The sequence below is a fragment of the Elephas maximus genome, chromosome 13 (genome assembly GCF_024166365.1).
Source record: "Elephas maximus indicus isolate mEleMax1 chromosome 13, mEleMax1 primary haplotype, whole genome shotgun sequence".
NCBI classification, from domain to species: Eukaryota; Metazoa; Chordata; class Mammalia; order Proboscidea; family Elephantidae; genus Elephas; species Elephas maximus.
In genome coordinates this window covers 46,560,518-46,578,530 of record NC_064831.1, presented here as the reverse complement: position 1 = coordinate 46,578,530, position 18,013 = coordinate 46,560,518, and the positions used below count along the sequence as shown (strand labels likewise).

Sequence of the window (18,013 nt, the reverse complement as noted above, 5' to 3'; positions counted from 1 at the left end):
TTCTGATCATTAATCATTTCCAAGTTGTCCATGAGACAGAAAGCCACAGAATTCAAAATGCTATGGTGTAATATTACAGTTTTACCTTTCATTAGCTATGGGTTAAGAAAGCCAATTTTATGGGAAAATAAGAGGATCAATGCCTTCATATGACTTTGTCTGACTCCTTCCTTCGTCCCCACTACGTTAGAGTCTTCCATCTCTTGTAACATGCAGAGGAAATGAGAAAAACTCTCAAGAAATTAATAAATAAACTCATTAAATGGTAGAAACACTTGTCTCAAAACAGGCAAAGTTTCAATGAAGAAGCTTTGAGGAGACCATGAAGATGCTAGAAATGAAGCACTGCGGTAAAGGCTTTTGGGAGAGATACATCAGGAAATGAATGGTGGGTAAACTAAAATTCAATTTGGCTAAAGTAATATTCAGTTAGCTTCTGCAGGGGTAGAGATGCCCCCTCTCCTTGCCCAGCCCTTCCCATTTTCTACTCTGCTCTGTATTGGAAAAAGGTTCTTTTTAGGGGTCCATTCAAGCAGAATACATAATGAATCTCTTGTTCTACCATAATGTTGGATTTCTTTTTTTCAAGTATTTTCCTGCTCTTTGGACACTGGCAAAAACTAAAAGATATAATAAAAAAAAATTTTTTTTTAATTTTTATCGTGCTTTAAGTGAAAGTTTACAAATTAAGTCAGCGTCTCACACAAAAATTTACATACACCTTGCTATATATTCCTAGTTGCTCTCCCCCTAATGAGACAGCACACTCCTTCCCTCCACTCTCTATTTTCATGTCCATTCAGCCAGTTTCTAACCCCCTCTGCCCTGTCATCTCCCCTCCAGACAGGAGCTGCACAGATAGTCTCATGTGTCTACTTGATCCAAGAAGCTCACTCTTCACCAGTATCCTTTTCTATCCCATAGTCCAGTCCAATCCCTGTCTGAAGAATTGGCTTTGGGAATGGTACTAGTCTTGAGCTACCAGAAGGTCTGGAGACCATGACCTCCAGGGTCCCTCTAGTCTCAGTTAGACCATTAAGTCTGGTCTTTTTATGAGAATTTGAGGTCTGCATCCCACTGCTCTCCTGCTCCCTCAGGGGTTCTCTGTTGTGTTCCCTGTCAGGGCACTCACTGGTTGTTAACAGCCACCACCTAGTACTTCCGGTCTCCGGCTGATGTAGTCTCTGGTTTACATGGCCCTTTCTGTCTCTTGGGCTCATAATTACCTTGTGTCTTTGGTGCTCTTCATTCTCCTTTGCTCCAGATGGGTTGAGACAGAAAACTTTCTCAGTGGCTTTTAGAAAATGCATGCTTACCAAAAACATAAACATACATATACATATATATCCATGTTCAGTGTGTGATAATTCACGGAGCTGAATATTTACTTTGAGTACTTTTTTGTATGTATAAACCAAAAACCAGACCCACTTACTTGGTGTCAGTTCCGACTCATAGCGACCTTATAGGACAGAACAGAATGCCCCCGTAGAGTTTCCATAGCTGTAATCTTTACGAAAAGGAGCCCTAGTGGCAAAATAGTTAAGAGCTCAGCTGCCGGCGGAGAGATGAGTGGTTCCAACCCACCAGTGGTTAGCAGCCGAGTGCTTTAACCACTGTGCCATCACTTTTTGGTATGTATATTATACGTCAAATTAAAAAGTTTAAGAAATTTAGCACTTACATGAAATTACTAATAATTGTACATTTACTTACTATTACTTCCTCAGCTTGTCGAACCAAGTCAGCTGTTTTTGCCTCCAATTCTGCATTTAAACGTCTAAAAACAGAAAATGATTTAATAACTAGGATATACTGAAGATTCTAACAAAAGCTAAAGTAATCAAGTTTCAACAACTACACGTTAACGAGTGATCTAATCAGCAAATACTAAAACATACACATTACATTTTTACTCTAAAATTAACATAACTGTAATTTTCTACTCCCCATGGATTCTTCCTTCCTTGTGACAGAAACCCAAACAGTGTAACTCTTAGCCTTGACTCATTTCAGGGGGAGTGACTTGTCTGACTAATAAAACTGGGAAGAATAAACTGGGTGGGTTCAGCTCAGTTCCACTCTTCATTTTGGGATCAGCCTACCTGCAGAGAATACAAATTCTAACCTTGCTTCTCCAAAGACAGGCCCTTCCCCCAACTGGAGACGGCGCTGAACAGGTTGGGGAGAGGTCTGCCCGGGTCTGGGGTATTGCTGTAATTGGGGAGGTAAATCTGGGGTTTAGTGAGCAGACCCAGTGTGACTCACGCCTCAGCTACATACTTCAATATCACTTTCATCAAAAATAAAGTTGATCATTTTGATCTCCATCTGCCATTCTTTTGTTTTATCTCTTAATGTATTTGGTCCCATCAAAACTGCAAGAATGACAATCCACTGGAGGAAACGAATTTTAAAAGGGAAATTGCTCATAATCTTACACCTTCATCCAACCATTTTCATTTTTAAAATGTCCCTCCAGTTTTCATACACACCATAGTCACCATTTTGTACTATGTTACCACATAACAATATAAAAGGAACACGAGTATCTTTAATTAGTCTTTACAATTATTGCCTTAAAGAGCTACACAACATTCCACTGGATTGCAGTTAACGTAATGTACTCAACTATGCTCCTACTGTTAGTTCAAGTCTCTTTCACTATTACAAGTATCTTCAGAAGCATAACTTTTTTTCTACCGATGGATCATATTTCTAGACCATCTATGTTCTTTTAACATTAATACCACATGAAGGAAATATTTTTAAATTTAAAAAATGAGATATCGGGGCGGGGCCAAGATGGCGGACTAGGTGGACGCTACCGCGGATCCCTCTTGCAACAAAGACTCAGAAAAACAAGTGAATCGAACACATACATAACAATCTACGAACTCTGAACAACAAGCACAGATTTAGAGACGGAAAACGAACAAATATGGGCAGACAGCGACCGTTTTCAGAACTAGGAGCCAGCGTACCAGGCAGGTGACCTTTGGAGCCCCATCTGGGGCAGAGCCCAGGGGGGCAGACGACACAGACAAGGGGCCCAGCCCAACCCCCCCGAACCCATCCCGGGAGGGAGTCTAGCTGGTTGGCGCGGGCGGCGTAGCGGCGCAGCCAGAGGGAGAAGCACCCGGGAGGCAGTGACTGATCTTGGAGCGGGGAGAGCAGCGTCCCAGCTGGGGAGCCGTCCCGCCGGGAGTTTGGCGGGAAGCGGGCGGGGCGGGAGTCGGGGGGTCAGCTATATTTCCCTAAAGCGACCCCGGACCGGGGCCCACACATTCGTGCGAGAGATGCCCACCCAGTTCGCGTGAGTGGTGCCGCGCACCGGAGGGAGAAGCCCCGGAAGGAAGTGACTGGTCTCGGAGCGGTGAGAGTAGCGTCCCAACTGGGGAGCCGTCCCGCCCGGATTTTGGCGGACGGGGGCGGAGCGTGAACGCGGGGATCAGCTCTATATTCTGTGGTGCTACACTCCTAGCTCTCTGATCCCTCCCCCACCCTCCCCAGGCAGATCCACTAACATCCGAATACCCGGGGCCGGAGGGAGAATTCAGATAGGGATCTGACTGCATTTTTTTTAGCTGATTACCTGGAAAATCTAGTTTCCCAGTGATGGCTCGGAGACAGCAGTCCATATCAAACCACATAAAGAAACAGACCATGACAGCTTCTCCAACCCCCCAAAGAATCAAAATCTTTCCCAAATGAAGATACAATCCTGGAATTACCAGATACAGAATATAAAAAACTAATTTACAGAATGCTTAAAGATATCACAAATGAAATTAGGATAACTGCAGAAAAGCCAAGGAACACACTGATAAAACTATTGAAGAACTCAAAAAGATTATTCAAGAACATACTGGAAAAATTAATAAGTTGCAAGAATCCATAGAGAGACAGCATGTAGAAATCCAAAAGATTAACAATAAAATTACAGAATTGGACAACGCAATAGAAAGTCAGAGGAGCAGACTCGAGCAATTAGAATGTAGACTGGGACTTCTGGAGGACCAGGGAATCAACACCAACATAGCTGAAAAAAAATCAGATAAAAGAATTAAAAAAAATGAAGAAACCCTAAGAATTATGTGGGACTCTATCAAGAAGGATAACCTGCGGGTGATTGGAGTCCCAGAACAGGGAGGGGGGACAGAAAACACAGAGAAAATAGTTGAAGAACTCCTGACACAAAACTTCCCTGACATCATGAAAGACGAAAGGATATCTATCCAACATGCTCATCGAACCCCATTTAAGATTGATCCAAAAAGAAAAACACCAAGACATATTATCATCAAACTTGCCAAAACCAAAGATAAAGAGAAAATTTCAAAAGCAGCCAGGGAGAAAAGAAAGGTTTCCTTCAAGGGAGAATCAATAAGAATAAGTTCAGACTACTCAGCAGAAACCATGCAGGCAAGAAGGGAATGGGACGACGTATACAGAGCACTGAACGAGAAAAACTGCCAGCCAAGGATCATATATCCAGCAAAACTCTCTCTGAAATATGAAGGAGAAATTAAGATATTTACAGATAAACACAAGTTTAGAGAATTTGCAAAAACTAAACCAAGACTGCAAGAAATGCTAAAGGAAATTGTCTGGCCTGATGACCAATAATATCAGGTACCAGCACAATACAAGGTCACAAAACACAACGTCCTGATATCAACGCAACTCAAATAGGGAAAGCACAAAAACAAACAAATTAAGATTAATTCTAAAAAATAAATAAACAAAATAATACACATAACAGGAAATCAATAGATAAACAATCACAATAATCAAAAAGAGGGACTAAATATAGGAGGCATTGAACTGCCAGATGGAGAGTGATACAAGGCGATATAGAAGGATACAAGTTAGGTTTTTACTTAGAAAAATAGGGGTAAATAATAAGGTAACCACAAAAAGGAATATCAATTCCATAACTCAAGAAAAACGTAACGACTCAACAAACACAAAGTTAAACATAATGAAAATGAGGATCTCACAAGCTACTAAGAAAAACGTCTCAGCACAAAAAAGCATGTGGAAAAATGAAATGGCCAACAACACACATGAAAAGGCATGAAAATGACAGCACTAAAAACTTATTTATCTATAATTACGCTGAATGTAAATGGACTAAATGCACCAATAAAGAGACAGAGAGTCACGGACTGGATAAAGAAACACGAGCCATCTATATGCTGCCTACAAGAGACACACCTTAGACTTAGAGACACAAACAAACTAAAACTCAAAGGATGGAAAAAAATATATCAAGCAAACAATCAGCAAAAAAGAAGAGGAGAAGCAATATTAATTTCTGACAAAATAGACTTTAGACTTAAATCCTCCACAAAGGATAAAGAAGGACACTATATAATGATAAAAGGGACAATTGATCAGGAAGACATAACCATATTAAATATTTACGCATCCAATGACAGGGCTGCAAGATACATAAATCAAATTTTAACAGAATTGAAAAGTGAGATAGACACCTCCACATTTATAGTAGGAGACTTCAACACACCACTTTCGGAGAAGGACAGGACATCAGTAAGAAGCTCAATAGAGACACGGAAGACCTACTTACAACAATCAACCAACTTGACCTCATTGACTTACACAGAACTCTCCACCCAACTGCTGCAAAATATACTTTTTTTTCTAGTGCACATGGAACATTCTCTAGAATAGACCACATATTATGTCATAAAACAAATCTTTGCAGAATCCAAAACATCGAAATATTACAAAGCATCTTCTCAGACCACAAGGCAATGAAGCTACAAATCAATAACAGAAAAACTAGGGAAAAGAAATCAAATACTTGGAAACTGAACAATACCCTCCTGATAGAAGACATCAAGGAGGGAATAAGGAAATTCTTAGAAAGCAACGAGAAGGAAAATACTTCCTATCAAAACCTCTGGGACACAGCAAAAGCAGTGCTCAGAGGCCAATTTATATCGATAAATGCACACATACAAAAAGAAGAAAGAGCCAAAATCAGAGAACTGTCCCTACAACTTGAACAAATAGAAAGCGAGCAACAAAAGAATCCATCAGGCACCAGAAGAAAACAAATAATAAAAATTAGAGCTGAACTAAATGAATTAGAGAACAGAAAAACAATTGAAAGAATTAACAAAGCCAAAAGCTGGTTCTTTGAAAAAATTAACAAAATTGATAAACCATTGGCTAGACCGACTAAAGAAAAACAGGAAAGAAAACAAATAACCCGAATAAGAAACGAGAAAGACCACATCACAACAGAGCCAAATGAAATTAAAAGAATCATTTCAGATTACTACGTAAAATTGTACTCTAACAAATTTGAAAACCTAGAAGAAATGGATAAATTCTTGGAACAATACTACCTACCTAAACTAACACATTCAGAAGTAGAACAACTAAATAGACCCATAACAAAAAAAGAGATTGAAACGGTAATCAAAAAACTTCCAACAAAAAAAAAGTCCTGGCCCAGACGGCTTCACTGCAGAGTTCTACCAAACCTTCAGAGAAGACTTAACACCATTACTATTGAAGGTATTTCAAAGCACAGAAAAAGACGGAATACTACCCAACTCATTCTATGAAGCTACCATCTCCCTGATACCAAAACCAGGTAAAGACATTACCAAAAAAGAAAATTTTAGACCTATATCCCTCATGAACATAGATGCAAAAATCCTCAACAAAATTCTAGGCAATAGAATCCAACAACACATCAAAAAAATAATTCACCCTGATCAAGTGGGATTTATACCAGGTATGCAAGGCTGGTTTAATATCAGAAAAACCATTAATGTAATCCATCACATAAATAAAACAAAAGATAAAAACCACTTGATCTTATCAATAGATGCAGAAAAGGCATTTGACAAAGTTCAACACACATTTATGATAAAAACTCTTACCAAAATAGGAATTGAAGGAAAATTCCTCAACATAATAAAGGGCATCTGTGCAAAGCCAACAGCCAATATTACTCTAAATGGAGAGAACCTGAAAGCATTTCCCTTGAGAACGGGAACCAGACAAGGATGCCCTTTATCACTGCTCTCATTCAACATCGTGCTGGAAGTCCTAGCCAGGGCAATTAGGCTAGACAAAGAAATAAAGAGTATCCAGATTGGCAAGGAGGAAGTAAAGCTATCACTATTTGCAGATGACATGATCGTATACATGGAAAACCCTAAGGAATCCTCCAGAAAACTACTGAAACTAATAGAAGAGTTTGGCAGAGTCTCAGGTTATAAAATAAACATACAAAAATCACTTGGATTCCTCTACATCAACAAAAAGAACACCGAAGAGGAAATAACCAAATCAATACCATTCACAGTAGCCCCCAAGAAGATAAAATATTTAGGAATAAATCTTACCAAGGATGTAAAAGACCTATACAAAGAAAACTATAAAACTCTGCTACAAGAAATTCAAAAGGACATACTTAAGGGGAAAAACATACCCTGCTCATGGATAGGAAGACTTAACATAGTAAAAAATGTCTATTCTACCAAAAGCCATCTATACATATAATGCACTTCCAATCCAAATACCAATGTCATATTTTAAGGGGATAGAGAAACAAATCACTAATTTCATATGGAAGGGAAAGAACCCCCGGATAAGCAAAGCATTACTGAAAAAGAAGAAGAAAGTGGGAGGCCTCACTCTACCTGATTTCAGAACCTATTATACAGCTACAGTAGTCAAAACAGCCTGGTACTGGTACAACAACAGGCACATAGACCAATGGAACAGAATTGAGAACCCAGATATAAATCCATCCATGTATGAGCAGCTGATATTTGACAAAAGACCAGTGTCAGTCAATTGGGGAAATGATAGTCTTTTTAACAAATGGTGCTGGCATAACTGGATATCCATTTGCAAAAGAATGAAAGAGGACCCATACCTCACACCATGCACAAAAACTAACTCCAAGTGGATCAAAGACCTAAACATAAAGACTAAAACGATAAAGATCATGGAAGAAAAAATAGGGACAACCCTAGGAGCCCTAATACAGGGCATAAACAGAATACAAAATATTACCAAAAATGATTAAGAGAAACCAGATAACTGGGAGCTCCTAAAAATCAAACAGCTATGCTCGTCTAAAGACTTCACCAAAAGAGTAAAAAGACCACCTACAGACTGGGAAAGAATATTCAGCTATGACATCTCAGACCAGCGCCTGATCTCTAAAATCTACTTTATTCTGTCAAAACTCAACTACAAAAAGACAAACAACCCAATCAAGAAGTGGGCAAAGGATATGAACACACATTTCACTAAAGAAGATATTCAGGCAGCCAACAGACACATGAGAAAATGCTCCCAATCATTAGCCATTAAGAGAAATGCAAATTAAAACTACGATGAGATTCCATCTCACACCAACTAGACTGGCATTAATCCAAAAAACACAAAATAATCAATGTTGGAGAGCCTGCGGAGAGATTGGAACTCTCATACACTGCTGGTGGGATTGTAAAATGGTACAACCACTTTGGAAATCCATCTGGCGTTATCTCAAACAGTTAGAAATAGAACTACCATAAAAAAAAAAAGCCATACAACCCAGAAATCCCACTCCTCGGAATATACCCTAGAGATACAAGAGCCTTCACACAAACAGATATATGCACACCCATGTTCATTGCAGCTCTGTTTACAATAGCAAAAAGTTGGAAGCAACCAAGATGTCCGTCAACGGATGAATGGGTAAATAAATTGTGGTATATTCACACAATGGAATACTACGCATCAATAAAGAACAGTGACGAATCTCTGCAACATTTCATAACATGGAGGAATCTGGAAGGCATTATGCTGAGCGAAATGAGTCAGAGGCAAAAGGACAAATATTGTATAAGACCACTATTATAAAATCTTGAGAAATAGAAAAAACGGAGAAGAACACATACTTTTGTGGTTACAAAGGGGGGAGGGAGGGAGGGAGAGGGTTTTTTATTGATCAATCACTAGATAAGAACTGCTTTGGGTGAAGGGAAAGACAACACTCAATACAAGGAAGGTCAGCCTAATTGGACTGGACTAAAAGCAAAGAGGTTTCCGGGATAAAATGAAAGCTTCAAAGGTCAGCGGAGCAGGGGCTGGGGTCTGGGGAACATGGTTTGAGGGGACTTCTAAGTCAATGGGCAAAATAATTCTATTATGGAAACATTCTGCATCCTACTTTGAAATGTGGCGTCTGGGGTCCTAAATGCCAACAAGCGGCCATCTAAGATACATCAATTGGTCTCAACCCACCTGGAGCAAAGGCAAAGGAAGAACACCAAGGTCACACGACAACTAAGAACCCAAGAGACAGAAAGGGCCACATGAACCAGAGACCTACATTATCCTGAGACCAGAAGAACTAGTTGGTGCCCGGCCACAATCGATGTCTGCCCTGTCAGGGAGCACAACAGATAACTCCTGAGGGAGCAGGAGACCAATGGGATACAGACCCCAAATTCTCATAAAAAGACCATACTTAATGGTATGACTGCGACCAGAGGAATCCCGGAGGCAATGCTCCCCAGACCCTCTGATGGCACAGGACAGGAACCATCCCCGAAGACAAATCATCAGGCATGAAAAGGACTGGTCAGCGGGGGGGAGAGAGAGGCTGATGAAGAGTGAGCTAATTAAATCAGGTGGACACTGGAGAGTGTGTTGGCAACTCTTGACTGGAGGGGGGATGGGAAGATAGAGAGAGAGGGAAGACGGCAAAATTGGCACGAAACGAGAGACTGAAAGGGCTGACTCAATAAGGGGAGAGCAAGTGGGAGAAGGGAGTAAGATGTATGTAAACCTACATGTGACAGACTGATTGGAATGGTAAATGTTCACTTGAAGCTTAATAAAAATTAATTAAAAAAAAATGAGATATCTTGTTTGTTTTTCTTAGATATGTGATTCAGAGTAACATAGACCACTGGCATCCTCCACCCCGAATAAAAAAATCTGTGTCATAACACTTTTTGAAACAGGGTGAAGCTTTAAGAGCTATTTTTATCTTAGGATGATCTAGTCAAAAGAATAATATGATAAACACCAAGAGTAGCATTTATGGGACCATTATGTCATTTTTTACATTTCCCTAACAAGAATCATGAGAATTTACATAGAACTTCTGGTCAGTATAGTAGACTGAGATGACTCCGAAGACTACTGTTCTGCTCCAAACCCATAAAAATGCTGGATAGAATGTAACAAATGAGAAACTGCCAACTCAAACTCAGGCAAGGGAAATCCCCTGATGCTAAGAATAAAGCAGCAACTCAAAGTGAAAGCAGTAAACAGGAACAGAAGCCAAAACAGCTCACAGCTATAAGCTGAGGCCTGTGTAGGAGTCAGGAGGGGTTGCCCCATTTGTGAAACACAGACTACAAAAACTCTCCCACTAACTCTGTTGTTAGTTGCCCTCGAATTGATTCCAACTCATGATGACCTCATGTGTGCAGAGTAGAAATTCTGCATATGGTTTCAAGGCTGTGACCATTTGGAAGCAGATAGCCGGACCTGTTTTCTGAGGCATCCCTGGGTGGGTTCAAACCGCCAACCTTTCTGCTAGTAGTCGAGTGCTTAACTGTTTGCACCACACAGGGACCCTACGTAACCTTAAGCGAGCGGAAATGAAGTGAGGGCCGTAAGTGGAGAAGATGCTCGTGTAGCTGGAACACACAGTCGTGACTTCCAGTTCATACAACCTGCTTGGAATAGGGATGCTGTGTCCAAATTTTAATATAGAAAGCTGGTGTGTGAAAACTCTGTAAAACTAGTAAACTCAAAACTGCCCCACAGGGCCATTTACTCATCTAGAATATATATGGCATTCTCTCAGAAAGCAAACTCTGCTAAAGATGACCTCACAAAGAAAACAAATTACATAAAGAAACAAATCACCAAACCATGGGAGAACCAGCAGAGGCAGCTTTAACCACCACATCACCAGGGCTCCTTGAATCAGACCACAGATATGAAGAAATCATCTACAAAGTCAGATAGAAAGATAAAGAGATTTAAAAAAAAAAGATAATACTCATTTAAAACAAACTGTATGACAGCTTTATTATCTACCTACTGTCTAACAGAAGCAGCCCTGGTGGCACAAGTGGCAAGTGCTCAACTGCTAACTAAAGGTCAGCAGTTCGAACCCACCAGCCTCTCCTCAGGAAAAGATGTGGCAGTCTGGTTCGATAAAGATCACAGCCTTGGAAGCACTATGGGGCAGCTCTACTCTGTCCTATAGGGTCACGGTGAGTCAGAATTGACTCAGTGGCAACTGGTATGGGTACTGTCTAATAGAAGCTGCAGAAGAAAATCCCAGAAAGCAGAAAAAGTCAAAATATGAAGAGATAATAGCAGAGAATTTTCCAGAATTGAAGACATGGATCCCAAGCAAAATAAAGGAAAAAAAAAAAAAATCCACACTTGTACATATCATGGAAACCCTGTTGGCACAGTGGTTAAGAGTGCAGCTGCTAACCAAAAGGTCAGCAGTTCGAATCTACCAGGTGCTCCTTGGAAACCCTATGGGACAGTTCTCTGTCCTATAGGGTCACTATGAGTAGGAATTGACCCAAACGCAACAGGTTTGGTTTGGTTTTTTTACACATAGTGGATCTGCAAAACTTCAAAGACAAAGAAAATACTCTTTAACCTACCAAAGAGATTATTTAAAAGAGAAGAAAAATCACCTACCAGCGTGGTTACCTAAAAAGCTAACAGCAGATGGCTTATCAACATCTTAGATTTCAATAGGCAAGGAAATGGCATGTTCAGTGGGCTAAGGGGAAAAAATGGCCATCTAGAATTCTATGTTCAGCTAAACTGTCATTGAAGAATGTAAGTGCAAAGTAACACAACTTTCAGAAAAGACCAAAGAGCATAAGGTTCAGATTTTCATTGAACTAAGTACTTAAGGGTCTACACTTCAGTAATGAGAAAATGAATCTGGAAAAAAAAATAATAAATGATGAGGAAAGAAATTAGAAAACACGACTGTAAATCTAAAATAGTACAGACTATAAAAATAACATTGACGATAAACTGAGGAGGAGGGTTGCTCAAAACAAAGAAGACATAAAGTACCATTTAACTTGAAAGATAAGGGAAAGCCAAGTTAAAGCATTCTAAGGTCCCTCCAAACTAATGAAATAAAAAAACATAATAAAACTCATTTAATCCAACAGAAGACAAAAGAACAAAGCAAAATAAAGCTATAGTAAGCAGAAAACACAAGATTAGATAGACAAACAACTTCAAATATTTTCTTGTTGTTATATTGTTAGGTGCCGTTGAGTCGGTTCCCACTCAGAGTGACCCCACGTAACAGAATGAAACATTGCCCAATCCTTTGGCATCCTCACAATCACTGCTATGTTTGAGCCCATTGTTGCAGGCACTGTGTCAATCTATCTCCACTTTGTTGTTAGGTGCCATTGAGTCAGTTCCAACTCATAGAGATCCTATGCACAACAGAATGAAACACTTCGGGTCCTGCGCTGTCCTCACATAATCCTTGTTATGCTTGAGCCCACTGTTGCAGCCTCTACTTTACCAGGCATGATATCCTTCTCCAGGGACTGGTCCTTCCTGATAACATATCCAAAGTATGTGAGAAGTCTTGCCACTGTTGCTTCGAAGGAGCATTCTAGCTGTATTTTTTCAGGGACACATTTGTTCATTCTTCTGGCAGTCCACGGTATATTCAATATTCTTCGCCAACACCACAATTCAAAGAAATCAATTCTTCTTCTGTCTTCCTTATTCATTGTTGAGCTTATGTATATGATGTATATGAGGCAGTTAAAAATACCATGGCTTGGGTCAGGTGCACCTTACTCCTCAATGTGACATCTTTGCTTTTTCACACTCGAAAGAGGTCTTTTGTTGCAGATTTGACCAATGCAATACATTGTTTGATTTCTTGACTGCTGCTTCCATCGGCGTTGATTGTGGATCCAAGTAAAATGAAATCCTTGCCAACTTCAATCTTTTCTCCACTTATCATGATGTATGTTATTGGTCCAGTTGTGAGGATTTTTGTTCTCTTTATGTTGAGGTGTAATCCATACTGAAGGCTTTGGTCTTTGATCTTCACCAGTAAGTGCTTCAAGTCCTCTTCACTTTCAGCAATCAAGGTTGTGGCATCTGCATATCGCAGGTTGTTAATAAGTCTTCTTCCAATCCGGTTGTGGTGTTCTTCGTATAGTGCAGCTTCTTGGATTATTTGCTCAGCATACAGACTGAATAAGTGTAGTGAAAAGATACAACCCCGATGTACACCTTTCCCAATTTTAAGCCATGTAGTAACCCCTTGTTCTGTTCAAACAACTGCCTCTTGGTGTATGTACAGGCTCTGCATGAGCATAGTTAAGTGTTCTGGAACTCCCATTCTTCTCAATGTTATCCATAATTTGTTATGATTACACAGTCGAAATGCCTTTGTATAGTCAATAAAACACAGGTAATCATCTTTCTGGTATTCTCTGCTTTCAGCCAAGATCCATCTGACATCAGCAATGACAACCCTGGTTCCACGTCCTCTTCTGAATCTGCCTTGAATTTCTGGCAGTTCCCTGTCGATGTACTGCTGCAACCATTCTTAAATTATCTTTTGTAAAATTTTACTTAATGTGATATTAATAATATTATTCAACCATTTCCACATTTTGTTGGATCCCCTTTCTTTGGAATGGGCACACATGTAGATCTCTTCCAGTCACTTGGCCAGGCAGCTGTCTTCCGAATTTCTTGTCATAGACCAGTGAGTACTTCCAGCATTGCATCTGTTTGCTAAAACATCTGAAATGGTATTTCATCAATTCTGGGGCCTTGTTTTTCACCACTGCCTTCAGTAGAGCTTGGACTTCTCCCTTCAGTACCATCAATTCTTGATTATATGCTACCTCCTAAGATGGCTGAACATCAACTAATTCTTTTTGGTATAGTGACTCTATGTATTCCTTCCATCTTCATCAAATATTTAGTAATCACAATAAATGTAAATCAATTAAACTCACTTATTGCAAGGCAGAAATTATCAGACTGGGTATAAAATGAATGCTCTTAAAACTAAATGACATAAAAAGTTTGAAAATAAATGAAAAAAAGATATAATAGACACTATGCAATAGTGAAAGGAATAATGCATTAAGAAGATTTTAATAAATCAAACAATATAGCCTCCAAACAAAAAATGACATAATCATAATGAGATACTTAAAAAAAAACTATAATTACAGTGGATGATTTTAATATACCTTTTAATAGAAACCAACATAGCTAATAGAAAAGTGATGAAAATACTGATGTTATGAACAACAAAATTAACTAGTTTGACTTAATAGTGAACAAATAGTAAATACACTTTCTATTTTGTTGAGTTTATCAAAGAATACAAAGAATATTTACAAAAACTGAATATGTACTTGAACACACAAAAAACTCAATACATTAAAAATATCATATACATTCCCTGACCATAGTGCAATTAAAAATTAACTTTAAAATAACAAAAAAAAGAAACTAAAAGAACCATGTATTTTCAATCTAAAAAACACACTCCTAAACAATCACTGTGAAAATCAAAGTATTTATAACTATATAGCCATGAACGAAACACGTATCAGCAGAGGTCCTAGAATACAGTTAACGCTATAATTGAAGAAAAATTTACAGACTTAAATGTATTTATTAAAAAATAAGAAAAACAAAATTGAACCCAAGAAACTAAAAAATTATTTCCAGCTCTTTGAATTTGCCACAATCAAAAGCTGGAAATAATAAAGATAAAACCAATCAAATAAAAAATAACATAAAGAAATTGGCAAGAAAACCAAAAGCTAGTTCTCTGAAAAGACCAATAAAATAAATAAACCTCCCAACAAGACTGGTAAGAGGGAAAGAGAGAAGGCAAAAACAAACAATATTGGAACTCCTCTAAAACAGAGAGTATATATGAACACAGTCAAGATTTAAACATAATAGCATAATTAGAGTAAATTTATGCCAATAGATAATTTATTCTGCAAGCAATAATACCCCTAAATAGATGAATAAAGCAAATTATAAATCCAATGTAATCAAGACTTTTCAGGAAGTGGCAGGCAGACAGGAGAGGGTTGTCCCATCAGGTACCAAGACCAATTAAAACTGACGTTAGTAGTGTTATTATTTCACTCTCTGGTGTCATAATATAGGTGTGAAGCTTGGAAAAATCTTGTGAACTCAGTGATTAGCATGTTTCCAGTCTATCCTCTCAAACAGTGATCCTCCAACTGCTTGGCAGTAGCTGAAATGTACGCAATTATGCATTGAAGTCCCTGGGAAGTACTGTGCTCTGCTCATTGAAAAGACCTCCCATATGCTTTAATACCAAGATGACAGGTGGCATTTTACTTCTGCACAGCACAGAAGCTGTCTGTAAGCTTCAGGGAGACCCAAGAAGCTGCTCTGTTCCTATGCCTCAGATGCGCACACCTCAAAGAACAGGTGAGAGAACAAGTTACAAATGACCACCTTTCCCATGAACTGTTCCTGGTAGGACAGGATAGCTCCTGTAGATGCCTGGCTTTGGGATTAGGTCCCTAGTAACCCACCGGAACAAGCTGCAAAATATACTCTCAAATAATTAAATGAATTCACCTAATCAACAAAGGTATTTAGGGCCGTCTGGTGAATGGTAGTGAAAATAACCGTTTTGGTTTGTGTACACGAACAGTAAATTCAGTTGCTTAAGTGTACTCTTGAACTGGAATAACAGGCCCATTTTTTCAGACAGAGGAGAGTGGTTATTTTCTTACCCCTTAACCCATCTGAGGTTAGCACATGTCTATTTAGAAACTGTACACTTCAGTTTTACTTTTAAATATGCTTTCACTTCAAATATAAATCACATGGTCACTATATTTAACCATCTAAGGAACTGCCAGGCTGTTTTCCAAAATTTAAATTAAATTAGTTACTTTATTTTAAATTAAAAAGGAAGGGGGTTGTTAAAATATACTTCCTGTAAGGGTATACAATGGCAAATAATACAGATATGGTCTCTGCCCTTGTGGGATTCTCCACCGTCCTGTGGAGCGGACAGTAAAAAAGTAAACCAATGAATTTATGTAATTATGTTAACTGCAAAGAAAAATTAATAAGATGCAAAGAAAAAGAGTAGCAGCATGGCCAAGGAAGAAAACTCTGGGCATTACAGGTAGAAAGCATGTGTGATTGCCCTCAAGGACAGGCAGGAAGAAGCTTCAGGCACTACAAGGTTGGAGGGTAGTAGGCAAAGAGGTGAGGGCGCCAGATCAAACAGAGCAGGCAGGAGTCAGAGCTGCTAGACCTTTTCAAGTGCAATCGTTTTAAGCAAGGCAATGTTGTGATCAAATGAAAAGATAACTCCAGAAACTGTGAAACTGGGGGCTGAGACGTGGCTTGTGCACATGTTGCCAGGATAGCTGAAACTACAGTGAAAGCAAACAAGGGAAGGAAATCCTCCTCCCAACTCCACCAAGTGAGAATGAGAATAGTAACTCCGTGGGCAGCTACACATGTAGGCGTGTTAGGAATAGAATCAGAGATTGTTGGAAATGGAAGAAATTTCCCAGATCACAAGCCAGCCTCCTCAATTTACAAGCAAGTAAGCGGGTCCTCAAGATCAAACCGAAAACTATGTAGGAGCTGGGAGATGAACTAAGTCCTCAAAGAGTACACTTTCCCCTAAGGCTTAGCTTCAACTTTGCTTCTGAAATACCTAATCTGGCTGCGTTGTACTTGCAGGGAAATGGAAGGGTGGCTAGAATGGGAGTTAAAAGATCAGGATTCTAGTCCCAACTCTGCCATAAACTAGGCGGCAAAGAATACATCCACTTGGCAATTTCACCTCTGAGCTTTAGTTTCTTTGAGCACAAAATGCTGACGGTCGCACCAAGAAGCAGGCTTTCAGTTTAGAAACCAAACCTAAAGAAATTTACATACGTAAACTCTAGGAAGTTGAAATTAAGTGAATCTACTAAACTAGAAACTGAACTATTCCTGGCAATTCCGGATACCCAAATTACATCCGGCAGTGCATCTGGCTGACGAAAATGTTTACTTGGGCTAAATTTTGGCGCCTTTCAAGTATCTTCTAAGAGATGGGCGAGCTACTCATGTCAAAGAGAACCAACGAGAGGCAGACAGAGGAGGGGGAAGGTGGGGTGGGAACGCCGGTCAGCGAGCGGTCCGAACGATCCTGCCAGGCCAAAGAAAACACTCGCAGGCAGCCTCATTTCTTACTTATATTCTTCCTCCTGGGCGAGGAGGTCCCGTCGGGGTGCAGCAGGTTGTGGAACGCGTAGCGGGAGCTGAGTCCCTGGAACGCTCCGTCTCTGTAAAAGACACAGACACTTTCAGCCCCGAAATTAAATGTTATTCGGCGTCCTTCTGGCCCACCTGGAGCCTAGTGGCTCCACAAAAGTCCGGGATTGAACCGACCCTGACAACAAGTGCGCGCCCCGCCATCTTTCAGGACCGCGACCCGGTTACCAAGGCAACGACACATCTTCCCGCGAGAGTTGGCACTTCCCGGGCGCCGACAGTTCCTACTCCCGCTCTGCTCCTGGAGAGCCGCGGGAGCTGGGGCGGGGCCCGGGAGCCGGAGCTCGGACGTGGCCGCCGCGGTTCGCGCGGGTCACCGCTTGTGCTGCTGCTGTCCACCGTCGGGGGAGGAGAAGCCGTCCACGTGCTCCCTGCTGGTCACCATTGGGGCTGCTGCTGCTGCTGTCCACCCTCGGGGGACGAGAAGCCGTCCAAGTGCTTCCTGCCGGTCACTGCTGCTCCTGTCCACCGCTGAGGGATGAGCAGCCGTCCACGTGCTTCCTGCTGCTCGCTGCTCCTCCTGTCCACCGCTGAGGGACGAGAAGCCGTCCAAGTGCTTCCTGCTGGTCACCGCTAGTGCTGCCGCTGTCCACTGCAGGGGGACGAGAAGCCGTCCACGTGCTTCCTGCTG

The 18,013-nt window shown here is 40.3% G+C and overlaps 1 protein-coding gene across 2 annotated transcripts in view; it reads right to left on the bottom strand.

The window, feature by feature from the left end:
• Positions 1 to 17,644, bottom strand: part of TEX9 (testis expressed 9) — a 58,278-nt gene extending 40,634 nt beyond the window's left edge. For both annotated transcript variants that reach the window (XM_049905717.1, XM_049905718.1), the window contains exons 1-3: positions 17,500 to 17,644; positions 17,302 to 17,393; positions 1,717 to 1,780 (exon numbers count right to left, since the gene is read on the bottom strand). In XM_049905717.1, the coding sequence (XP_049761674.1) occupies positions 1,717 to 1,780; positions 17,302 to 17,393; positions 17,500 to 17,526 (183 nt within the window). In that variant the 5' untranslated portion in view covers positions 17,527 to 17,644. The remainder of the gene's footprint in view (positions 1 to 1,716; positions 1,781 to 17,301; positions 17,394 to 17,499) is intronic.
• Positions 17,645 to 18,013: the final 369 nt, after the last annotated feature.